Raw genomic sequence first — 26,661 nt, 5'->3', positions numbered from 1 at the left:
GCGACCCGGCGGGGAGGTGGAAGAACGGCCGGGCGAGTCGAGCCCAGCCCCGCCGCTCGACTGCCGGTGCCGGTGCGGCGCGAAGCGACGGCGCTGACCTACTTTCCGCCGGCTCCTCCCGGCGCGACCTGCCCCGGCCCGGCCCTGGCCGGGCTCCGCGCCCCGCTCCCGCCTTCTTCCCCCCCCGCCCCGCGGTCCCGGGGCTCCCGCCTCGCCTCACCGCGCCGCTCGGGGGCGGGGCCGGGGGGGCGGGGAAAAGCATGCGGGCGGGCCCGCCTTCGGCGCGCGCGGCGGGTTGCCGCCGGCCCGCGGCTGCCGGTGGCGGCGGGGAGGGGGTGGGAGGGGGGGCGGAGGAGGAGGAGGAGGAGGAGGAGGAGGAGGAGGAGGAGGAGGAGGAGGAGCAGCGCGCCTGTGCAGTGCCGGGAGGACGGGCTCAGCCCGCCGCCGCCGCCGCGTTACACAACCGGGCCGCCGCAGCTAGGCGAGTTTCACAAGTCCCGCCGCAGCTCGCCGGTAACCCGCACCCACCTTGCGCCCACCCACCCGTTACCGCCCCGCCGCGCCAGCCCTGCCCGCCCTCATGCCATGTCTCCTCCGGGCAGCGGGACCCCCGGGCGGGCGGTAACCCCTGGTGCCGGGGGGGAACCGCGCCGGGGCTGGGCATGGCACTGAGAGCGGCTCCGGGACGCGCGTCCTCCTAGACGGTACGTACGTCCCTGCGGGCCCCGGTGGGGTGCGGGGGTGCGGGAGGACGGGGAAGGAGCGGGGGGGGTGTCCCCTCAGTCGCAGCCCGCGGGGAGCGGCGGGGCGGCCCGCGGGGTGTCCCGGGGAGAGCCCCCGCTGCACCCGCCGCTTCGCCCTGCCCTCGTCCAACACCTCCGGGACAGTCCCGGTTAAGTTTTGGAGAGGAAAATTTACAGCCGCGACTTAAGTCGTTTGATTCCCGCCCCCCCCCCCAAAAAAAAAAAAAAAATTAAAAAAAATCGGTGTATCGGCAGGACGGGCACCGGAGTGCAGCGCAGGCTGCTCGGTGGGGTTTCCGTCGTCGAGGTGAGGCGGGGAAGGGGCTCCGGGTGCCGCAGCTCCCGGGCGGGGATGCCGGAGCATCCGTGACAGGCGGCCGGGCACCCAGCTCCCCCCCGCCGCTCCGCCGGTGCCCGCCGAGCCCCGGTTACGGACCGGCTCGGGACCAGGCAGCGCAGCGAGCACGACTGAGAGCTGCGGGGTGCCCGGGGGGGGGGGAAACCGGCTCGCTGGAGGCTAAAACGGGCCGGACGGCAGTTTTCGCGTTCTGTCTTGAAGTTCTGTCGCTCCGGCGATGCGTTTGTCTGAAAAATACGGTGGGGAAAAGCCTCCGAAGCGAGCCTTGCGCCTAAAGATAGCATCTAAAATCCAGGTTGAAAAGTTACTCCTCCCACCAGGGTTATTGTGCCATTTGATTTTACAGACTGTTTACATTATAAGCGGGGAATTAGGAAGGCTTTGAAAGTCCCTCGCGTGTTTCAGCTGGGGATTTGTGAATGACAACTCCAAGCCTCCGTCCGTAAAGGCAGAAATTGCAAACCGATTGCTCTGGGTAGCTTGTACTGGGAGCACAGTTCAAAGCTGAGCCCTGCGTGATTCATAAATGAGGTGTCACGGGTGCTTTAGAGAGCACTTGTCCTTTGTAAAATGCCACAGTCCCCGAAGGCAGGAGGCTCCTGAGCCGTCCGCGGAGCAGGTCCCTCCTCAGTGGGTTTTGGAGAAGTCCAGCACCGCAGTCCCTTTTTGGGGCAGAACCGGCACCTAAGTGCCAACTGGCCCCGATCCCTGAACGAAGTTGCCTTCTGCAGCAGGGGAGCAGCCCTGGAGATAACGTACCTCAAACCAAAGCTGTTAAAATGTCCCATGCTTTGCCCGCCTGCGAGGGTGCAGCATAACGTTGCATAAAAAGGCAGGGTTATTTATTAGCCTAAGTTTATTTTGTCGCGTGCGGTGAAAGCGGCGGTGCTGATTTAGCTAACGGGATGAGACGTTCTGGTGTATAGATGGGAAAATGTCAGGAGTCGCTTCATTTTTAGGCAGAATGGCGGTGCTCCCCTGTCCTCATTTTGCTGGATCGCTGCTCGCTAATCCCTAGCCCTGGAAATGGGAACTTGCCTTAAAGAGGCAGCTCTTCGTGGTTTTGATACATAGGCTGTACAGTCCTCGTAGGTCCTACAAGTGCTGTGTGAAGCAGCAGATAATTTCAGGAGTATGCGGTCTGAACCCCTTGTACCAAACATACTCCAACATGTGCTGTTTGGGTTGGGCATTTGTGTAATTTTTATAAACTTCCTAGGCTGCAGTGCCTCACCATAGTTACTCAGGCAGAAAAATACATTTGGATTTTTGGTTTTCTAGAAATTGTACTTTAAAAAAAAAGATAATTTTCCTGTAATGTGCTGATCGGAGTAAACCAGTGGGTCAGTGATGCATCGCGGAGGAACAGAGCAGCCTGTGCACTGATGTGCCGTAAGGACAGCACGCAGGGCTCTGTGGCTGACGAAGTTCTGACAAATGCAGCAAGCACTAATGAGGAGAGGAGGCTCAGGGGTTAAGCCAGAAGTGGAAGTTTGCATGGAAGGGAGGCATCTGTATCTCTTGGGCTAAACGTGTTTACTACTGATTCTTTAGAATTTTTCTGGAAGATGTAATAGAAAAAATGCAAATGGCTTTAGGAGCGGTTGCTTACTGCTCAATTATTCTGTTCGTTGAGAGCTGTGGATTAGAGTTACTTGATCTAGAGGAAAAAGTGAAATTGGTTTGAAATTTTTTTGATAAACTGCAAACTTCCGTGAAATTTGGCAGTCAGGTATGTGATGGTTCCTGGGTTTTAGCCACTCAGACTATGTCTGTATTAAATTATTTCCCTGGTTTAAGATACCCATCAAGTACTCAAAAATAGCTCAGGGTTAAAAATTAAAATTAGCAAATGAGTAGTTCATAATTAAAGTCTCATGGTGTTGGAAGCAGCGTTACATTTCAGAGATACCGATGTCGAATCCAACTTCTGCTCATTAGTGGTATCAAAAAATTGGTAGGATGTCTTTACAGTTTGGAGCTAGGGCTTGTCTATGCACAGAAGTTGCATTGTTTTGCCTTAAATTACGCAATCTCCCAAGATTCACATGGAATGGTAGAAAGGTTTTGAAGCCAACATAGCTCATTCTTTCAAGACTGGGGGAATAAGCTATGTGCCTATACCAGAACAACTGAATCCAGGCTTGTACTGGAACAGTTACGGATTCCAGTGGAGTCATATGGCTTTAACCAAGATAGTAAAACCTATAAAACCCAAAATAGGATGGACCGGTCTTTGCTGGTATTATTAAAATGATATGCACCTCTGTATCACTTCAGTTCCAAATCTCTGTTAAGGAAGTCAGGCAGGTACAAAACCTGTATTTATTTGTTACGGCTTGGATGACACCCTTCTTTCACGCGGATCTTTGTTCACCTAAGGCCACGCTCTGCTCGATGTGCCCCACGTCGTCCCGCTGCAATAGCGACTCTGTGCCCGTCGGCAGAGCCGCAGCCGGCGGGGCTCGCCCGGCTGCGGCTCTGCCGTCTCGGCTCGCCTGGCTGCGGCTCTGCCGTCTCTGTCCCGTTCTGCTGCCCAGGCTGAGGCCGTTTCTCTTTTTTTCCTTACTTCGCCGCCGCTTTTGGCTCACGCGGGGCTTTGTAGCACAGCGCGACTTCTTGCCCTGCGGCCTGTGTGCCGAACGAATGGTACCCCTATGCAGGAGCCCTATAAAAGCCTCTTTTTTATTACTCCGGTCTCACTTGAGCCCCGGTTTTACGTGCGGTGGTGGCGAGGCCTCGACAAGCGCTTTGTACACAGCTGGGCTTGTTGGCTGCACATCTGCTTGGCCTCAGAAGCGCCAGATTCAGTCAAACCGCAGAGGTGTGTGTACAGTTAATGAGAGACTTTGACCTACTTCATATTCCATTATTGGCTTTGGCCTTGTCTACATGGGGAGATTACACCAATTTAATTTAAGTCTGTTTTTTAAAGTGATTTGATTAACCTGATGTGACCTCACATAAGGACATTCTTATTTTGGTTCGAATGAACTTATTTGGGTTCAACCAAAACCTGCACTTAGTCAATTTACACAGAATCGAAATTAGCCATGCCTAAACTGAAAGGAGAACTGATGTCTCTAAATAATGACACAACTTTCTCATGAAAGCAGAACCTTCTGTAGAATCTGGAACAGAGTGTAATTACTAACAAATCTGCAGGAGACTGAAAGCTATTCATAGCAAAGTTAAAAAAACCAAAAACCCCCAAGAAAATAAGCAAAACTTAAATATCTTGGTGAGACAGATGAAGCAGTGCCAATAATCCTAGTCCTGGAATACTGACAGCAGTGGCACAAGGCTTGCACGGCTTGCAGCCAGGCTGTCCCATGGCTCTCCAGCTGCGTGAGAGGGGAAGCATTTGCGTCCTGTACACGGAGTCCCTATACGGTCAAAAAATAAAAAAGCGATGTAGGGAACTATAGGCCTGCTGGTTTGAATGCAATAGTACACAGCGTCTCGTGACGTATTTTGTCGGAAAGAATAATTAGACATGGAAATAATGAGGAAGCAGGCTAAATTACAACAAGATTTTATCAAAGATGGATTGTGCTAGACTAATCTAACATCTTTTTTGTATAGGAGATTATTTAGGTGGGGTAAGGCAGGAATGTAACTTATCTAAACCCAAGCATTTGATACCATGCCCCACAGGACATTGCTTAAAATGAAGATGGTGGTTCAATACAAGAATTGCAAGGTGGAAAAGGAGCTGGCTGAGGAGAAGACACAACAGTTGCATGCACATAAAGTTGTCTGAATGGGGAGAGGTCTTGAAAGAAAGTCATCAGGATGGAGAGAGATCAGTGCTGTTGCTCCCAGGGGACCAGGCTTGCGCCTGTTGACTGGAGCTGCTCTGACCTGTGGGTAGGGTCTGGGTGTGTGCCCAGGAGCTGTGCGGGATGACACAAAGTTGGGAGGTATTGTCAATACGGAGGAGGATCAGATTATCATATGAAAGGAATTTAGATGACTTTGTTGATCGGAGTGATAGAAATAAAATGACATTTAATAGTGCTGAGTGCAAAGTCATGCAAAGTTTTAAGCGTGGAGACCGGTAACAAGAATTTCCAGTGTGAAACAGGAGCTCGTCAGCTGTCCGTGACAGAAGGGAGAGATGTGGATGCACTGGCTGGTCAGGAGATACCTGCGAGCAAGCAGATACAGCTGTGAAGGAGACCTATGACATCCTTGGATATCAAAGGAAAATAGTATGAGAGATTCAGGGAAGCGTGATGCTATCATTGTACATGATAAGCTCCATGAGCTTTCCGTTGCTCATGGAGTAGCCCATTGGGATTTTGCATAGCTCTGGACACAACCGGTCAAGAAAATGTTAAATTACAAGAGCAGGAGGGCTGGAGATGTGGTTATACAAATGGACCGTCTGCTGCATGAAGTGAGGTTAAAGACCGTAACTTGTTTAGCTCTGGCCAGTTGAACAAATGAAGGGACAGGCCTACAGTATGTCTTTTTACACACAGTTGGGACTAAATAGCAAGAAGGCAGAAAAACTAAGTCAAAAGATAGCATCCGCACAAGATCAAATTGTCTAAGTTGGTCGTGAATAAATTTGGATGGGAAATTAGAAGAAAGCTTCTAGCTACCTAAGGATTGAAGTTGTGTAATAGTCTTTCAATTAGGGTAGTTTTGAGATAGATCTTGATAATCTTATGAAAGAGATTATACAATTAAATTAGAGAGTTCCTGGAGATAGGAAATTAAGTTTGCAGAGTTTGTCCTTTGGTCTCCAGAATAGTCCTATTTTTAATGTAAGGTTGAAAGGAGAATGGACCTGGTTTTGTTTGCACTATTAACCCCACGCATCAAGGCTTCTGCTGTTTTCTTGGGGGCCACGGCAAGAATGAATTTTCCCTGTTGCTGCAGATTTGAATCTTTTTTTTCCCCATATTTGCCTTCCTCTCAAGCACTAGACCTTGCAAACGTGCAGTGCAGAGACTCCTCGTAGCATTAGACGGGCACAGTTGCCTGCAGTTTTTTCTGGCACGCTCCCTGGTTTAACCTGTTCATCAGATTTTGGGCCAGAGAGGTGTTTTTCCTTCGGGTTGTGTTGCCAGTAACCATATAGTACTTCATGGTATATCTTCCGGGATCTGTTGCTAGCGTTGTTTAATGGGCTTTGTGTGGATACAAGGACGTGCAGTACTGGCAGTGATCACCTGCCCTTTTCTGTGTCACAACACAGTTTAATCTTTTGTGCTTCCGATGTCTATCATAATTTTGTTGTACAATGCGAGCATGTGTTCTGGGGCTCCTGGTGCATCTCGGCAGGCTGAAGAGATGTTGTGAAGTAGCCATTAGTAGTGTTGTTTTCCCAGACTGGAGTGCTGGGGTTGGTGTTCCCTTTCTACCTGATATTCCTAAAATAAGTTGCAAAGCTGGACTTAAAATCAGCTCTGCTTTTGTGCTGATCGGAGCAAAATTCTTTAAATTGTGCAGGATAACCTCTAGAAGAAAGAAGCAATTGCTGACCATTAGTGATGGATTAGTAATTTTAAAAATACCGTTCTGTTATAGGAAAGTTGAATGTATAATGTGCGTCTTATTACAAGAAAGGGATAAATAAAGAAAAAAAAAAATGACAGAAAGCAAGCAGGCAAGCAAGAAGGAAAACAGCTTGACGTAGCCTGAAGCAGAGATCACATACCTGCTAAACTGCCTGTAAAGAGAAATTGAAATATGGAGAAATGACTGTGCAGATGAGGATAATATTGAGATGGTAGAAGAGGAAGTGTGTTAACCAAACTCCACAGAGCTGTTGAAATGCGTTGAGTCATCTGACTGTGACTTGTATTCTTAGGCAAACACAACTGTATAATTGATTAATTTGTCGACATTTCTTTAGTGCATAACACTATGGCAACCAAGAGGCTCGCTAAACACTGTCACAGAGAACACTGTAAAATATATCTTCCCTTAGGAGGGAGGGAGGGAGGCAGAGCAAGACCGTGGAGCTCTAACTTTGGAGGACCGGTAACACACACACGCAGAAACAGTTGCACAGGTGAGCCGTTGGAAGCGGCCTCCTGTTGATGGTGGTGGAAGATGAGCATGGGATGGTTTGCCGGTGATGCGCGTGTTCTGGCTGTGATTGAAGAGGCGACGCTGGCTAACAGCCGCCGTGGACACGAGTGCTACCTGACCTTTGCGGAGCGGGTGGGCTGGGGACAGCTGTGCCGCCCTGCGCATCACCCTCCGTCGGCTCGCGGGGACCTCGGTCCTCCAGGGCTGCTTCTCAGGGACCTGCTGCGTGAAATAGAAGCGCCTGGAGTTTTACACGGCGCGCCCCGGCTAGCTGCGTTGTACCTGCAGTTGCCGCCTGCGCCCTGGCTCTGGGCAGGGATTTAGGCGAGCCCCTCGGTTCCCGACGGCGGTGTCACGGCTCGGCAGACGCTTACGGTGGGTCTCTGCCACCCCACGGTTAGCGTTCCCCCTCACCCCCAGGTGATGGGTAGGTCAGTGTGAGGTGCTTTGTTGAATGCCAGCTATAGGCAGATTGATTAATTGATTGACTAACAGATAAACGCAAAGATAGTTGTAGGTGTGTGTATTCTTGTTTACAAACTGCCCAAGCTTAGGCAAGATTTTCGAGTATGTAGCAACGGCAGGAATCATATCCATAAAAATGCTAATCTCCTCTCTTGCTTCATCTGTTCAGCCCACAAACACACGCACACACACATGCTTAAAAGAAATTAATAAGGTTGGTTTGTTCTCTTCTGGGCTCAGCCTACTTTAATCTTGTTTTAACTCACAGCGCAGTGCGGCACATTGCTTCAGGACAGTAAAGTTCTGACCATAAGCAACACAGGAAGTAAACCATTTTTTGGAGAAATAAATGAACAATAGATGAGCTGCTAATAGCTCCCGTTGCCGTTAATTGTTTTGCATAGACATGGCAGCGTTATCGAAAGATTCTCAAGCAAACGCAGAGGCTTTATCTGAAGGGGATGAGACGAACCCTTTGCCCTGATGAAGGCAAAGGTTGAACTTCCATCAGCTTCTGTGCGGTGAGGACCTCTCCCAGAGTATCAGCCGAAGAGAAAAATAAATGTCCTTGGGAGTCAGCCCCTGCGGTTAGGCCGTTTAAGGCTTTGCTGCGCAAACTGCAAATAGGTTTTTATGCATAGAGGAGGATGCTGTGTGTTTGGTCCACTGTTGGCTTGCCACAGCAAACGCGGTAATTAGAGAGGCTGTAATAGCTGGGGAGGGTTACGCCCCTTGCTGAGGAAGTTTGGCCATAAACCTGTTTGTCCTGTCTTTGAGTGCAATGTACACTGGCACGATTTACAGTAAACTAAAAATATTCACTCTGATCAAACTGTTTCCGATCAAATTTTATTAAGTGTTGTATTAAGTGTGTGTGTTAAGTGAGTCATGTGCGGCAAAAAGGCGGGACTTTGGTTGACTCCGCTACTGGTGTGTATATTAAAGATGAATATCAACGGTTTGCTTTTTCTCTCAAATAGAATAGTTGGAATGGCTTCATTTTGGGGCAGGCTTTTAATGGAAGGGGCAGAGCAGGAAGCATTAATAAACTCTTGGTGCTAATCTTAACACCTACATTTTCTATTTAATCGTGCTTATTGCAGGGGGCTCAGCCTTGTCATTAGTGAAGACAATGTGTCAACATAGAAAAAGTGAGTTGCTTTATTTTCTTTCCATCATAAGCTCTGGGGTTAGCCTCCCACACGGCAGTGGTGATGCGGAGTTGTGTAATTGCGGAGGGAGTATACATTGGCCCTTGGGTGCCAGTCCTGGGACAGACAATTCTCATAGTTCATTCTGCTGGAGCACGGACTTCTGTGAAGCTAAATCACTTTCTTATCTGGGGCACCTTCACATCTCTTGGGACTTAGCTCTTCAACTGCAAGACCTCCTGGTATCTGTGTCTCACCGAGCCCAGAGCAGAAGTCCGTTATTTGGGGAACTTTGTGCAACTTGGGAACCCTTGCTGAAAATTTTGTTTCATGGGAAAATTGTCTACAACTCCGTTTTTCTACTTTCTGGAAATAATTCAGAGTTTGGAAGGAGAGGGTCGCAGAAGAAGGTTGTTAGAGCAGGAGAGTGTATATGATTCTGCAACAGTCCTGGTATATTGTCTGGATAGGGCAAAGATCCACTGCCTAAAATGGGAGAAGAATAAATGCAATGGACTAATGTTGGAAAAATTTGGAAAAAAGAAATGAGGCTGAATCAGAACTTCGTCTTATCCAGGGCACGTGTTTGGAATCTGGAGCTGAATTCCTTATCTTGGGTATGTTCATAGTTAAAAAGGCAACTAGTAGAGCTATCAAGATGTAGAGCATTAGACTGATTAGTTTGTTGTTAGTAGGCTGTTGTGACTAGAGTAGAATCTCTGTTTTCACTTGAGGGATGGAAAAAAGACTAACGCAAGGAAGAACGACTTCTGTGTTTTGATTTTTTTTTTGAAGGAAAGCATATGAATACTAATAAGTGATCCAGCTGGAATAGCATCTTTCTTAAAAATTGTCCTTAGAGATAGTGTATTAACATGAATTTGATTGCACAGTAAGTAAAATTTTATAAATATAAATCATCATCTTATTTCAAAAGCTGCAGTGGCGAGGAAACTATTCTGGGATTTTCTAATACAGTCCGGTTTGAATTGTTTGAATAAGAAGAGATATCGGTGAATAAATCAGATAATGAGCTGCTTTACATAGAAGGCATAATGCCTATTTATGATGTATAGAAGTCCTAAGAGAGATGAATTGTCAGTTTAATCTTCTTTGGATTGTGTTTGAAATCTACTTTTATGAGGCATTCCTGACTGTTCCAGAGATTACTGTTCAGACACTTCTGTAGACTTCATTTATATTTGATTTACAGCTCTACAAGGTCCTTTGCAGGCAAATGTTCATTTTCTTCAGTTGTTTTTATTTGGTTCCTTAACCTTGAAGTAAAATTTGTAGTGATTGTAGGTGTTGCCAAAAGTTTTCTTCTGACCTAGTTGCTCTTGTCAGAACTTAAGCAGCACTGTTTTCTCAATGGATGCACCTTACCAGAAGAAGCAGTAATACAGATCGTCTCCTTCATCGTTGGCATCTTTGACACAACGTTGCAGAGCTTTGCAGTTGACCTGAGAGGGACGAAGATCTCTCCCTTGCTCTGTGCAGTATGGAGTTTGGAGCCATTGCAATAAACACTTCTTTTCCCCGCTTTTTTGTAAGTTCTTGTGATAAGTTTCCTGTGGAAAAGAGGATTGCTGGATGAATTAAATCAGATTAACTAAACATTGGATTTCTCTCTCTGTTTCTAACAGTGCGTTGGCACTGACTGTTTACCCGTAAACCAGCTATTTTTGGAGCAAAAATATGGAATTTATTTTTGTCTCTTTCCTGACGTGAACGTCATGCTTTATTAGGGAATCATCTCAATCAGCTTTACTAGCAGTTGATTTTCCTCCCAGCCTTGCAACAATTGCAGCAGCAGCTTCAATCAAAGAGCCCCGATGGGGAAACGTTGCTGGAAGGATGACATGCAATGCTGGAGTCTGGCGGAGCAGGATTGCTGCTCTGCATAGAGGAAGTAAACATCTGTGAGATATTAAAAACTTTCGACAGGGGTAGCAAGACAATTCTCAGGATAATTCCTCGTCAAGCTCTGCTCTAACTTCTATCTCCTGCCAGGCTTCCTAAGCACTAGGTCATAAGGTTAGAGAAAAATTGTGGGCCGACTGTGTCGTCCTTCACCTGTAGATACAGAACTTCCCAACTGCAGTCAATCGCCACCAGACCCGGGTAGCCTGTCGTCACCCTCCTATTAAGGATGACTGTTTCCAAAGCATTAACATTCATGTCAGGTCTAGATATGGATCAGCACAGGCTTAAATCATTGTCAGGAACAGATGTGAGATACCTAATCAGTTATTTCCTAAGGAAAATGAGTTTGATTGCATGAATAGTTGTAAATATTTCATTCAGCGATTCAGCCACTACAGCAGTGGTAAACAAGCTTCTGAGGCTGAAGAGGAGCATTTTGTGGCACCGTACTTGATTTCTTATTCATTTAAACTTCAGTGCAGAAGAAAGCAGCTTAGGTACTTCAGATTACTTTTTGTGACAGCACTGATCATAACCAGGGGCTCACTTTGAAGAGAGCCGAACATGCTTAACCCTAATAAACGCGGCCAGCTTCACCCTGGTTTACAACGTGCAGCGTTTGTCCCCAGGATGAGCACAAAGCCGCAGGTTTTGCCACTGGGACATGATCATGGCACAGCAATTAATTTTGGCTCCAGTAGGAAGATGGCAGCCTGAGCACCAAAATGGCCATCCTCTGCCTCGGTTTTGCACGTGCCCGCCCGATGCCAAGCTTTGGTGGTGAGCGTAGTCCTGGGCTGGGAGTTGGGCCAGGACTAGGTGCGCTGTGCCCCTCTCGTGCAATTGCTCCGCGATAACTCTGCTGGGTCTCTGAAGCGTTGGCTATACATAAGCAATAATTAAGGACACGGCTTTAATTTCTTGTTTGTTTTGCACTTCTCACTTGGTGAAAACAAAACTGAATTAAACTGGAAGAAACTTTAGTGGTAAATCAGGATGGGTGTAACACTAATTTCAGTGAAGTAGATAGGAATTTTACTGCTGACCTTTTGCAGAAGGGCTGGTGAGAGGAACAAAAAGAAGAAGTTAGCTTTTCTCTCTGCCTAATTGATTGTTTTCCCTACTTGAGTTTTGGCTAAACTATTGTATAGTTTGCTTGTGATTTTTAGAAGACACGCACAAAAGCAGTGCATGAAAGAAGGAGGTTGGGAGTACAGATGATATTTGCCTCTCGAACATAGTGTGAAATTTTGAGGAAACTGGGACTGCCAGCTAAAGGTCATGGGCATTTTTAACTTCTGCTGCTGGCTTCATGCTACTGCGTAGATGTTTGTCAGGGGTCTTGCTGGCCTTGGTGGTATTACGTAGTCAGATTATCACAGAAACAAGCTCCCCTTTTACCCATGTGTTTTTTAAGCATGTACATTACAGTATGATTCTTTCTATCAACTGGTTTTGATGTGTATTTTCTCGGCCAGCCTAATTTTGCTGTGTTAAATACAGTATGGACATTGTTAGTATATGGATATACGGTTTAAGGTGCTTTACTCAGGAAAGGCCTAGGTAATAAGTTCATGTTTATCCTAATTCTGGAAAGCACAGATAAACTCCACTATTTTCACCCAAGAATTACACAGATGGTTAAAAAAAGAGGCATGTGCCAATGGATCTGGCTAAATGAAGGGCCAAGCTTTTCGATGCTCTTTTCACTCTTTCCCAGGTGAGATGAGATCTCACACTGCAGCCTTTTCAGCTGGCCTGGTCTCTTACTTGAAAACCAGGGACCACAGATATCTGTAGGTACAGATCTGCCGTTCTTGTCAGCCACACCTATACAGCCAGGATTGCTCAGCGATGGCAGTATCCATCACTGCTGCCATTAACTTACTTAGTAGAGGGGAGTTATTCTTTGAGAGAGATGGACCCATGTATTTAATTTACTGGTTGTATTGGAGTCTTGATTTTGGCTCATACTGGGAGGATTCTTAGTACTGGACCATTGCAGATGTGAAATAAAGCAGATTTTAAAATGTTCTGCATGCTTGCACAACTGTAATCCATAGACAACATTTAGATGTCCAGAAAAACCTGTACGCCCTTAATTTCAGGGATGCCCATCCTTGTGGGACACGTCTGTGTCCCGCGTCTTCCCTCCGCCGCCGGTGAGAAATCCCCGCCTGCCCGTGCTGCAGCGGGTGATGGGGGACCGTGCGCTCTGCACCACTGGCCCGAGCGGCTAACGAGACCAGAGCCTCTTTGAGGGCATGACAGCAGAAACGTTGCTCTTTGACCCGTTCCCTTTCCCCCGAGTCTCTGTGTTTAGTCAAATCTTTTTTACATGAACATTATCTGGGAGGGACACATCTTTTCTGGTCTTAAATAGTTAAAAAAAACCCCAACCTCCAAGAGAATCCCTAAAGCAAAGTGGACATTCAGTTGTGCTGAGTCATATTTTGTTATTATGGCTGATTATCCAGCCAGCCATGCAAATAAACTGCAAGGGGAAAAAAGGATGTGTATGAATATCTTATCTACGACAGAATGAGGCCTTGGGTCTTTGTACACAATAAGCGTAACAATAATGACCTAGTATGGAAGTGTTCTAGTGACTGACATATTTGCAGTCTAAAAAAGATAACAAAGTAATGAGAGAGAGAGAGAGATCTGTGGGTGTTTATCTTCTCTTTTCTTCTTTCTGAAGGAAAGTTTTGCTTTCTTATTATATTTCTAGTGCATATCAGTGGTACCATGCAGAATGATGAATATGATTACAGTTAATTGTTTAAATATTCTTTTATTCCTGAAGCTTTCAAAACAAATAAGCATCTTTTGAGGAGCTAGTTGAGAAGTGATGTGAGCAAGATAGTGCCAAAGAGAATATTGGATGTGAAGTTAAAAGTGCCTCAGAGAAGAAAAAGAGAAGTAGGGAGGGGCATGTTTTAAAGAAGGAAAGCAAGCCAGTTATATTGTTAACAATACCAGTAACATAAGTGGCAGCAATTCTTCTTGGAAAAAATCTGTAAGCTTCAATAGTTCAAATCCATCCTTGGTGTAACAGCGATGGATCAGCATCCCCCGTGCATAAGTCTTCTAGGGTTACTTAATGCAAATACTACTAATGAGCATGACTTTGTCCAAAATGCATTTGCTGACTATATTTATCATCTGTCTTCTTCACAGTAAACAAGAAGAGACATCTGTGGAGAAGGTCTGGTAGCCACAGAAAATATTTTGCATCATGGTGTCTAACTGGTGCCATTATGAGCTATTCTCAGCTCAAAGAGCTGGTTTTTAGGGCAGCCGAAACACAAATGTATATTTGGTGTTTGGGACCCTTTGCAGACATATTACATATTTGTAATGCAGGAAGTAAAACACTGGGTGGAAAAGTGCCACTTCAAGACAACTGTGAGGGATTTTGGAAATTCTGAGTAATGAGATGAGTTTTCTCACAATAATGCTCAAGTCTAGCCCTTAATCATACACTTGAAACAAGTGGGCTCAGACCTTACGAAAGGTGTTTACTTATTCAGCTTTAAGGCACAGGCCAAGAAATGACTTGATCGGATTAGCCGAGTTTGAATAGGAACAGCAGCAAATAGAATCAAATGAGTGTGAATGATGCTGCTGTGCTCTCTATTAGAAAAATATCTGCCAGCTGCTGTTGTGGAGTATAATCCTGCAAGATGCTGACACCTCCGGTTTCCATTGCCTGAGGGAGCTGGAGCAGGGCACTTCAGGCGTGCGGCTCCCATTACTCACCTTAGTCAAACAATGGTTTTTCTCTGAAATCCTTCTTTACCTTGTTATAGAAAGGCTGATTCTTTTCTACCTCCTCTTTCTTGAAAGGCTCTTGATGCTTACAGGGACTGGGTGCGTTGCTGGTTATTCTCAGCTGCAAGATTACAGAGATGGCAGCGGTAAGGTCAGTGGGGCATGAACACGGCTCAGCTGGAGAGCAGATGTGAGCAGATCATTTAAGGAAAGCAGCTGAAATTCTCGGAGCCAAATGAGGATAAGACAAATTTTGAAATGTAAGGGCTTTGTTTAAATTCCCTTTGACTTATGTGCGCATTATACCTGGAATGCTCCAGAATTAAACACACCAAGAGGGTAAAGAAGTTTCTTATGCTTGAACTTGGACGCGTGAAGCCAAAGATGTAAAATGAGGTCAGTTAGCTCAGCTGCAGTGAATCCTTTGATATTCATTTAATGGATAAGTAGATAAAACTCTAAGTAAGCTTGCATGGGAGACTTTGAATTTTAACTGCTAAAGCTCTTTATAATTTTCTCACAGGTCTTTTACATAGCCTGGACATGAGGAAGTATTTCTTTACTGAGAGGGTGGTCAAACACTGGGACTGGCTTCTTAGAGAGGTGGTCGATGCCCCAAGCCTGTCAGTGTTTAAGAGGCATTTGGACAATGCACTAAATGACATGCTTTAACTTTTGGTCAGCCCTGAAGTGGTCAGGCAGTTGGACTAGATGATAATTGTAGGTCCCTTCCAACTGAAATATTCTATTCTATTCTATTCTACTCTATTCTATTCTATTCTGTTCGGCAGTTTAACTGTTCACAGAGCTAGTGCTGTTCCACTTCTGGTGCGATACCACTGCAGGTCTCCACAACCCATTTTCTCATTTCTTCTGTCTCTGAACCAGAGGTGAGATGTGGTCTAGCTCTGGGAAATTCATCATTCTGGCAGTCTTTGGGTTTGAGATTTGGGCTGAAGTTGAGAAGTTGAACTCTGGATCAGGAGCTGAATTCTCCTCTGGTATAGGGAGGCTTTCAGTCTGGTTCAGACCTATCTCTAATCCTTTTGTCGTAGTATTTCCTCTTTTTGAATAGCTTCCTTATGTATTGAGTTCCAGAAATTCCAGGCTGGTGATACACATGGGAAACAGATTGCAGCAAAGAGCAGATTGAATTACTCAGGTCTAGGATTACTGAGGCAGAACATTTTTTCTTCATGTTGTTTGAAAAGGGAGAAGAATCTTCCTTTTTTTATTTATAGGAAGAAGTTTGAGATCAAGTGACTCTGAGCTGCCCTTTCATTGGTCAGTCAGTGATCACTTGAGGAAAAAATAACGAACTGGGTTTTTTCCCCCCCTACTTCATTTGAAAATCGGTTCTTACCACTGCTGCTTATTTAAGGGAGGTCTAAGACTATAGTCTTAGATGCTTCAGGAAGCTAATTTTAGGAGGGAAGACTTGACTGAATGCCAATAGACAGAGCTAATCATCAGGACATCTGGATTCACTTCTTAACTCTGCTGTGTGACCTGGGGTCAATGATTTAGGTCGAGCTTTTCCAAAACGTGCATTATTTGTAGGTGCTTATGCAGGGTTTCAGCATTACTGAAAATTAGGCTGTAACTGCATTTACTGTTTCAAATTCAGCTTCCCAAAACTGGGGCACTCACAAAAAGAGTACTTCTGTTTCCTCACTTGTACAACAAGGATGGATAACTGTGTTTATGGAGTGCGCCGAGGCTTCCTGATGTAAAACCATTAGAGGAGAGAAAGGATGGGAGCAAGTTGCTTGCAAAGCAGCAGAAAAGTAGACGTTGTTCAGCAGAAATCAAAGGATGCCAAGCAAGAACCTGACTTCTGAGACCTCCCACTTTACCAGCCAAAGGGCTCCCCAGCCCGTGCGGAGGACCGAGCAGATCTGAGGAAGCACAGCAACGACGGAGGCAAGGCTAGCCGGCTATCTGCAGACCGTCCGTACGGCATCCAGCCCATCCAGCTGCCCTTCCCATCTGTTGCCCAAAGCAGCAGAGGAGCAGCTGAGTTGCCCTTTCTTGGAGGGGGGATCCAGGAACGTAGGATCTGCTGGTCCGGCAACCCGTGAGCCGATGGACTTTGAAGCCAAGTCGTACACAGGGTTTTTCTCACCAGAGCAGAGCACTTGGGAAGTGTGGTCCTGGAACCACCTGGGACCCAATCCTGACCCAGTTGAAGGCCCCTGCTTTTACTGTGCAAGGCAAGCAGCCCTTGGGCCTCACGTTTGGTTTTGCATTATGAGTTCAACCTCCAGCCCAAGCGAACACAAAGCACAAATGCTCATCTCCTCATCTGTACCGTCCTCAAGCATATCCTCATCTGTACCGTCCCCAAGCACCTGAAATGCATTTTATATGCAAGACTGAGAAAGGCAAAGAAGCAGCAAAGCAAAAAATGTATTGTTTGAGGAGAAAAAGAGAACAGCTAAGGACATGAATGCTACCGTTGCCTCTTTCAATGAACTGGTAGTTGCTGGGGGTGTTCTCTTGCTGAGAAAAGTAGAGGTGAAGGTATTGAGTTTAATTAGATAGCTCATTTTCTTTGTCATCTGATGATTACATTTATTCTGTGCACAGGGAGAGCATAAGGCATAAAAGTAGGTAGTTTAATGACACACAGACTTTGTGTAGCTGTCTGCTTGGGATGAGTTTCACCCATAGTAAAGAGAAGAGGAATTGCAAGAGGGATTTCAGAGTAACACATCCAAAAAGACAGCTTTGACATGTTTGTCCTAGTATCTACATAGTTGCCAAAACAAAATCCTAAACTGGAAAAGGACCCAATGACCTCACTTAATGCCATAAATCCAGTTGATGCAAACTATGTCCTCTTGGTGGGAGTAACACACAGCACCTCCCAGGGAGAAGCTCCAGCCGGTGATCCCTGAAAACGGAGCACAAGGCGTCAGGGTGCCCAGCACCCACTTCACAGGCAGTTCTGCGGTAGGTGCAGAAGCTAACGCTGTCGAGTTAGCAGAGAGTGTTGGTTTCTTTTAAAAATGTTCCTAGCTGGTTTGCTCTGGTAGTGTTGAAACTATTCTGAACGAAACCCTGAAATTACCCAGAATTTCAGCAGTGGGTTTATGATCAGATGTTGTCCATATTGTTTAAGCTGCAGAATCAATAGCTTTGGGGGTTTTTTTTTAGCTTGTCTGGCCACTCTTTTCATTGCTGAAATTTATTGGGTTAACCTTCCCACACGCATACCCCATCCTTTGTGATTTGCCAGAGAGGTGAATATGATAGAAAGTGGCCAGAGGCATGAGAGAGGGAGCTCTGCTCACCTTCCCTTCGCGTGCACCCGGCAGGAATGGTTGCTTAACTTCCAACATCAGGAGGTGAGTGGTGCAGGAGTCATCCTGAATGTCACCGCTGCTTTCCTTGCTAGAAATTGGTCTCGGTATTTTTTTGCAAGTTGCTCTGAAGTAAAATGTGTGTATATGTATGTGTGTCTATGCACTCACCCACACACACATGCATTTGCACCATCAGGATCAGACGTAAGCAGAAGCAGAGCTTTAAGAGCATTCATATTTGCTGGAAATTTTGGAGAACATTCTGTTCAAAAGTCTTCCGACTGTTAGATTGCAATATTGCTGCCTTCTCTTTAGCTCTATGTGCCTTTCCTGGAAATTGTCCCATGAAACCACACATCTCAATTTCTGCTGAAGGACTAACTGTGGACAGCTGCCTTTGCTCTTATCCTACATGAGGGAAAAGTATGTTACTACTTGAGGATTATTTGGATCTATGTCTGTCTGAGTCAGGTGTGGTAAAGAATTGTTTATAGGTTAGATATCATCATTTCATACTACAACACACGTTTACCTTTCTGTAGTAACTAAACGGCTACAAAATGAACACAGGTATTAATCCAAGACTGCAGAAGAAGCATTATTTGCATATGCATTTTTATCGTACCCTGCTTGTGCCAGTAGAAGTATAGTTTTGTACTACCTAGGGTTGTGAATCAGCAGTTCTGCCTTTTGCCGTGTTTTGAGAATTTTAAGGGGCTATTAGACAAATTGATAGAATTAATTAAATGCATGCCCTTCTTGTTGCAGAAACCCTGGAGACATTTTAAATAATATTCTACAATGTTGTAGATGTTATTGAAGATGTTGTACAATGTTACTGAGCCCTGCAAGGTTCAGTAATTTGCTGGAACAGAACAAACTTGGCTAGCTATTTTCTCCAGTATCTGACAAAAATCCTAGAGAACAAAATGTTCCAGTAATCATCTTTTCTTTTCAAGTGTCTGTTAGTTTTTAAACCTTTTCCCCCTTTCTTTTGTCAGAAAACGGTGTGTCCTGGTTAAAAAAAAAAAAAAGAACAAAAACAAACCCCAACACACCACCATTGTTCCTCCCTGTATCTTTCATTTCATTTCTGTGCTGAATCACAGTGTTCTGATATAGCCTTTTTTTATGGTGTAATTGTTTTGTATAATCCATTTTCTTTGGGCACCTCTTAGCTTCTGTCTGAAGCTGTTACTGCTATAATGAATGTAGTCATAAATCTGTCACAGGTAACAAGCTAAATTTAGAGCTCAATAAACCAGGGGAGAGTATGCTGTAGATAAGCGAGCACATCGAGATGCAATAGTTACAATAGTGGCACAAAAAGTCCGCTTCTGATAGATTAACAAAAGAGGGCACAGAATATTTGGTTCTCGCACCGATTCACCACCGTTACCCATGATCCCGTAAACAAAGACGCTGTGTGAAAGTGTAGGTACGGTCACAGCATGTCACCCCCAAAGCGTGAAGAGGTGTGTTAGCTGCCAGAGGTGAGTGTGCTGTACCGGACCGCTTCCCTCCACCGTCCTCAGCCTCGGTGGAGATGTAGGGTGGTGTTTCTGTAAGGGATGGAGCTGCACAGCTCCACCGCTGGACTGAAGGGGACTCCGGTTCCTCCGAAGAGGCAAAGGGTCTGAAACTGGAATTAGGAGCTATCGGGCAGGACGTGGACCGAGGTGGCGTGGGAGCCAAATGTGTTGAAGACACCCATCTGATCCCCACCAGCATGATCCCTAAGGCAGCGTGTCCCTAAACAGAATTTGGCAGTCATGCACGCCTCAGGCTTGGGCAAGCCAAGAGTTCCCACAGTTAAATGGCTGATTGATTGTCAATACTGGGATCATTATAACATTTTTTTTCTCTTCTGAGAAGAGGAAAGTGGAGAACACGGAGAAGAAAAAGCAATGGAAAGATGAAGGCAGATGACATACGAAACAACAAGATCCACGTTCAGTTCTCTGAATTGCAAACCAATGGATGTTAAGTAATAAGTGAAAGAAGAGCAGGAAAGAATGAAGAACAGAAGGCAAGGCATGGCAAGGAAAGGAGAGGGTAAAATGCATGCAGAAAAAAATTAAGCAAGCAGGTCAAATAATGCAGAGATGCAACTCCTTTGCCTCTAAAACATCTGGTTTAGTCTTTGCATTTTCATGTCATGCTTTCACGCTGAGCTGTGACGCGGCAGCTCGTATGGGGTACTCCGGCAGAGGGTAATGCCGCGGCCGTACGGAGCAGCTACTGCTGCTATTGCCCCCTTGCTGTAGCGCTGGGACAAAACCCGTCCAGAAGTATTTGTCCCAAAGTTTGTCATCGAGTCTGCTCAGTACAGGACAAAGACCTTTGCAGCGGAGGGCTGCGAGGGCCGCTGCCGTGGCTTTCCTCCGTGCCCTGGGTGACGGGCGAACGTGCGGGTAGCTGCGCGGCGGGCGGCACGGCTTCGGTGCTCCGGTGCGTGAACGGAGGGGGTGGTCGCTTCTGTGCTAAACAGCCGTGAAGATTCACTGGCACTGTTTGGTTTTTCAAATGTCATTTGCATTAGCATCTTATAATTGAATCAGTAGCACTTTACTGAAAAGGTTAAATTCTGCCTTTTAAAAATTAAATCAGCTGTTTAGCTGTCAACCACAGTCATGCCCTCCTGTTGCCTCAAGAAGAATGAAACATTGGCATATTGACATATAAATCGTATTGCTGGAGAATGCATTAACTCTCTTATTTATGACTGCATTGTGCCACAAAGTGCTGCATCTCATAATTGAGGGCTCTCTGCTGAATTCGTTGCATGTAAAATCTGTGGAAATTATTAGCACAGCACATTTCAGTAATTAAAATATTTCCTGCAGTATAGGTTTGAAGACTCCCTAACTGCCACCGTACATTACTGAAATGCAAAATTTTATGAAAATTCAAATACAAGCACAACAAAGTTTTTATGCATAGAGAATATGTTTAATTAGACCAGTCGATATAGTTGGGAAAAGCAATCAAATTAGCTGGGTTCAGGGACCCTTTCTAGGTGACCGAAGAAAGCTGTAGTTGTTGCTGATCACAAAGAAATGTGCAGCATCACGCTTATGGAGTGATCTTTGCCTTGCCGTCAGTGACATCATAACCATATAATTAAAATTAAAGCTATAATGAAGCATTCATAGGAACTGTTGGTTTCAGGAGATAATTCTTACTAATGTGATGTTCCATTAAGAGTTTTCCTAAGGTCATGTTAATATTTTGATGATTTGCAGCAAGCCAATAAATAAACATTGCGAAAGTTTGCAGTTTCAGATAGCTCCTGAAGTCAGACAGTTCTGCAAAACAAAGAATTTTTTAAAAATTCCCTCTCCCATTCTCTCTTCAGTAAAAAATGTGCCAGAATATTGCAGATAGCATGGAATAGTGCTGTAACTATTAGCTGTGTGTCTGAGAAGTCCATTTGTATTGTTAAGGCTGTCATACGACATATTACCCTTTCTGTAACCCTGGAAACAACTTCAAATACTATGATATTTGAAAAGTCTAAAATATTACTTGCCCTTAAAATGCTATGAATGATTTTGGAGGCTCCCTGTACAAGGGAAGAAAAATTTTTTTCCTTTACAGAGGGCATTAAGCACTGATAGATGTGCATTTCTTTGTGAGAAAGCTGATCCTCACCTGTTGTAGGTGGGGTGAAAAACAATGCTAGCAGCACTGACAAGTGTCCTCTCTCTTTACCTGCCCATAGAGTTCAGGAATCCTTCTCTCCAAGTGTTGCAGGAGAGGATTTTCAGGAGGCAATAAAGAAATTTTGATCCCTCTGGTTAATACAGATAAGGTCAAAGAGATTCCATCTGGAGCTATTTAAAATACTCTTAACGTGCAGACATACTGCTGTCAGTAGTGCTAAGTGCCTTATCTTGCTGAGGAGTGTATACAAGCCTTATGAAACTATTCTTAAGTATTCTGGTTACTATATTTAGCTCTGGCTCATAACAAGACAAAAAGCACTTAGCTAAATGTAGTCTTGAAGTGCTTAATCCGGTTAAGAATATTTTGTCCTTAGGTGTCTTCTACTAAGACTTTTTGTAGCTCACCGTCCTGCTGCATCATGCAAAAAGCTTCTCTGTGTGTTTGGGCCTGTGAATTCTTTTATGGCTGTTTATTCTGTTAGAGCCTTGAAGTCTGGTGTTGACTGAGGGCATCTCTCACGTTCAGTAGGGGTGTCCCGTTGGGACAGACGTGGGAAGCCTCATTCCCCTGCCCCTTGCAGCTCACATCAGCCGTACTGCAGCGGGATGTGATAGCTGCTGCTGCAGACTGGAGAATCTGGGCTTCGTTTCCCAATTTAGACTCGGTGAGCATTAACTGGACTGTTGTCTCTCTCAGTGACCAAGCAGCTTCCCTCAACTTACTGCTATTCAAGCTGCCTGCGAGGGCAACCACACGTACAAGGCAGAAAACCTGTCAGGCTTCCTGGGTCTTTTCAGTTGTTAGACAACCTATGGGCAAGGCAGTGTGAAGGAGTCTGCATAAAGCTTTGCATTCAAAGCTCGGGAAGAATCCTTTTGTTTGGCTGAATTTTTGCATACTTAAGCCCATATAGAAAAAAACATTTCCTGAAAAATTGTGATAGATCTGTTTGTGTATTCACAAGCATTTTTTATAATTTAACCCATTGCTTTAAAAAGAATTTTCTTTATACCTACCTACGTATCTCTGAAATTATTACAAGTTAGCACAACTTCTGTATGGATCGTTCTTCTAGAGGAGAAACAACTGTATGATTTTGATAAAACAGCACTGACCAATGAGCAGCAGTGACTAAGGTAAGCACCTCGGTTCCATGGTAGCTCAACAGGGTAACAAATAAAATCACACACTCCTTTTGAACTAGAATAAAAGCTTGTAACTTGACCAGCGTATGACGACTGTGAGAACAGAAGCATAGCAGATCCACCGTGTTTAAACTTGCTACGCAGGTGTTGTTTTCAGTTGCAGCTTCACTGAGGATTTCAGGAGTTGCGTGAGATTTTCCCTGGAAGTTCATGTTTCAAACTGAAAATGATCACTTCATCCCAATGGCATTTTTTACTGATTCACTTACCACTGAAACACATTAGGTATTTTATAAGTTACTCTTGTACTTCTGTTGTGTCAGGAGGTTCAAGCCTCTTGCAAGTAACTTCCATATTACTGTTTAGAATGACTGTATCACACTTTATCTGAGTTTTATTTTTTGAACAAATGGACTGACATAATTTCGTTTAGCTGCAATGAGCAGGAATTTGGCCCATTGTCTCACGTTACTCACGTGAACCTCCCCTACAAAGCACTCTCACCGTATCACCAGTTGGGATCTGTGTTGCTCGTGGTATTTAGCAGCGGCCCCACAATGTCAGTCCCCGCCGCCCTTTCCAGCGTGCATGCCTGACGTGTGTCCCTTGCCGTGGTTCTCCAGCCACCTTCTTGTGTTTCCTTCCCTTTGAGGTGTTTTCACTAGTTGGAGAAACGAACAAGCTCATGCTAGTCCTTTAGATGACCGAAAATGGGGGGGTATGTTTGCTCACTCACCGTGGTCACAAAAATGTAATCCCTGGTAGTGGCAGCAAGTTTTTTGCAGTGTCTTGAGCTGATGTTGGAACTAATGGTAACAGGAGAAACAGCCATGAACCTGGGCTCAAAGTAGGGAGGTCACTTCAAGGGCATTAAAAGTTTGTTAAATTTGGAGGCCCAACACTTGGCTGTTGTTGAAGATATTACTGTCAGTCATGGACAGTCTGGCGGCATCCATGTCCTTCCTGAGAATGAGGTTCATCTGAAGCCAAACAAGTTTCAACAGCGATGGTTGCGGAGAGATGAGCACTGTGGTGTTGGTACAGTCAGGAGTTCAGGCTGTTCATTAGTAACCATTTAAATCGCAAACAAAAAGGAGTGCGTGTCCCCTCAGTAGCAAATCTTAATGGGAGGCTTTAAATCCATCCACAGGTGGGTGGTTGTGGCTTGCACTGACTTTAGCTGATCGTGTTCATCTCGAAGGAGGTTTTTGGTTGCAAGATTGGATAGATGAAGTATGGATCATACTCGCTGGTTTTCATAGCACGCATGCCAGGTAGACTGTCATACTTTGGAAGGACTCCAATCGATCCTTAGTGGCCCCAAGCTAGAAGGGCCGTTCCTCCACGCTGCTGGGCCACATGGCTTTTTGGACATGAGAGGACAAGTTGGCCTTCCCAGGCTTCTCCTGAGGCAGCAGGTGGTGCACACAGAGCCAGGAGCCCCAGAACTTGGTCCAGGTCCCGTTCCTGGAGGCTTTGCTGAGCTTTCACCAGTTATACTTGAGCATGTTTCTAATTTACGGTGGTAAACTTTTTCAGCTTGAAGCGATTGCTGCTCTCTAGGCTAAGTTTTGCCTACAACTATGTTTTAACGGGATTTGCTTTTCCTTCCAGGATTAATTTTTCTTTGTCTGTATTTACATGGTGATAAGAAGTGCTAATCCCACTCCGTCAGTCTGGACTGATGAATCTGAGGAATAGAACAGGTAATTTCTAATTTGGCTTGTAGCTTTCAGTGACTCGGGTAGTGAGAGCCACTCCCTCCCCATGGAGTGCACTCATATTTTGGGACAAAAGAAATCATACAGTTTCTTCTGCCCAGGTCATCTGCAGGGAGCGGGATCATTGCCCTGGAACAGGAAAGGAAGGGTAAATTTTTGTAGCTTTTACTGTGAGCAGCATCTTTGACTTCCTATCAGTTGTGGGTGGTTTTATTTCGTGTTACTTTTATAGCCACCAAGTTGTTTGAGCTTGGCGTAGTCTCAAAGCAGGGAAAAACATTTGGATGTACCCATTGAAAAATGCCCCTTGGGTGCTGGGCAGGGTGGGAGGGTTTTGCCAGTGAAAGTGCTTGCTAGAGATGGAGGCAGATTGCTGCTGATGCCGGGGACGGGTACAATCTCCTCTTTGGAGGTGTCCGAGGGGGGTACAACCCAGCAGAGCTGACCCGGGTGACGTGGCGTGGAGTGATGGGAGCTGGCTTGCCGGCATCTGCCTGGCTCCCCGTCCCTCGGGCTTAGCCCATCTGAGTCACAGAAAGCAAATCACCAGTGAAGAAGTTACCCTTGTGTGAATTTTCCATCATTTCACGGGGCTTGAGGCTGCCGTGTCGTTACTGAGAGTTGTTGCCAACCGTTGTACCTTACCTGTGCTGCAGGAACAGTTAAGATAAAGTAAAGACAGCAGCATGACTGTTCTGGTGCAGGAACGTATAGAACCCAGGGAACCAGGTCACGTTCCCTTCTTTTCACTGGTTAGTGCCAGGTGAGGAAGTTTTAACTCGAAGTCTTGGGTATGAATCCCAGTGGTAGGACGCAGCTCGGATGCTGTGGTGGAAGCCCACAAGCGCAAGCGGCAGTCATTGGCTGCGGGATGCTTTGGATGAACCTGTCTATCATATCATCTCTTAGATGTCCTGATAGTACCCTGCTGTTGCCTAATACTAATCCTTTGGGGGATTAGCACAGTTTCCTTCTTGCTCCTATGCCGTTCCACTGGGAAAGAAATCTCAGATGCTTTTCAAGCATTGCAATGCTTGAAATCAACCAGCGGCCTGTTTGATTTCCCGAAACAGGACCAGGCGCAGTGCTGCCCGGTACAGGCATCAGAGTCAAATCGGCTCGCACGTTTGCAGGGGAGATGCTGACTTGCGTGCAGATTTGCAGAGGAGATGCTGATTCCTGTGCAGAGTTCAGTGCTTCGGCAGGGTCCCCATCCTGTGGCAGAGGGGAGTGCGAAGGCTGGCTGAGGGGCTGCTGGCTCTTAGCTTTCCCTCTGAAGTCACGCTTATTGTACCTGTATGTTTGGGCGTATAGCAACATCTTCACTTCTCAAGCCTCAGTAGCTGACAGAACAAGCAAGAAACTATATAACAAGAGTGGAGTTTGGGAAAGGGAAGATTGAAACATCCAGGAGGTCGTGAAGTACAAACCAGTAAGCTCCACATTCTGTCATCCTCAACAAAATCGGGGAATATGTCTCAGTAAGTATTTCTGTCTTTTCCTTCCAGAGCCCTGTGTTGTGTAAACGAACTGATGGATGAAGATGAGAAGGACAGGGCAAAGAGGTATGAAGGGATGCACAGAGCACTGAGAGTGGAAGCTTTCTCGGGGGAGAACTGTAAATGCTGTGTTGTCTGATGCTTGAAAAAGTACTTGGGACCACTGATGTCAGAGGCAAAACCCCCATGCAGTTTACAGGCTGTGTATAGTGGACCACAAACAGCATAATTAAGTCACCGTTTTCAAGCTTCTCATAGTGTGTTTGACCACCCGTACAATGGGTTAATCAGCTGAGTGGTCCTTAAATTACGTTGTCCTGCCCTCAGAATCTTGTGTTATCCCATGGCTATTTATTATCTTGATGCAGGACTCCTGACCTGTGATTTTATTGGCATCATGCAGTGCTGCTTACCTGGGGTAGAGTTCCCCATGAAACTTAGAAAGCAGTCCTGTTTTAGCACAGGTTTGAGTTGGTCTCACTTCAGAGAGGCATTTGGCTCGGTTCTAATTAGTCATCGTACACGAGTGCCAAAACAGAAATGGCTGTGAACATAAATGCTGGATCTGAGAACCTCCAAATGCCAGCCTGAATCTGAATGGAAATGCTTTCTGCATACCACACTCGCTCTAGATCACAGGAAGCATGTATCATCACGAATACACTTGTAAAGAAAATTAATTACTACTGGAAGAGGTTGTATGAAAATAGGGTTATCATCTCAGATATGAGCATTGGAAAGAACATTTTGGAAGAAACTGAATGGATTTGCTTTCTCCTTTATTGTTTTTAATGGAGGGGAAAACCCTAATAAAACATTCTTAAATTATATTAATGCAAGCTGGAAACTTGTCT

At 45.5% G+C, this 26,661-nt stretch overlaps 1 protein-coding gene across 1 annotated transcript in view; it reads left to right on the top strand.

The window, feature by feature from the left end:
• The first annotated feature begins 558 nt into the window (after positions 1 to 558).
• The window catches only part of PASD1 (PAS domain containing repressor 1), a 52,453-nt gene continuing 26,350 nt past the window's right edge, over positions 559 to 26,661 (top strand). Inside the window, 3 exon segments of the mRNA XM_052813486.1 lie at positions 559 to 704; positions 24,202 to 24,293; positions 25,817 to 25,873. Of these exon segments, the coding sequence (XP_052669446.1) occupies positions 25,842 to 25,873 (32 nt within the window). The 5' untranslated portion in view covers positions 559 to 704; positions 24,202 to 24,293; positions 25,817 to 25,841.

This window comes from Harpia harpyja, chromosome 18, assembly GCF_026419915.1.
Source record: "Harpia harpyja isolate bHarHar1 chromosome 18, bHarHar1 primary haplotype, whole genome shotgun sequence".
NCBI classification, from domain to species: domain Eukaryota; kingdom Metazoa; phylum Chordata; class Aves; order Accipitriformes; family Accipitridae; genus Harpia; species Harpia harpyja.
Note: the sequence above shows the minus strand (reverse complement) of the source record. Positions and strands in the feature narration are given on the sequence as shown.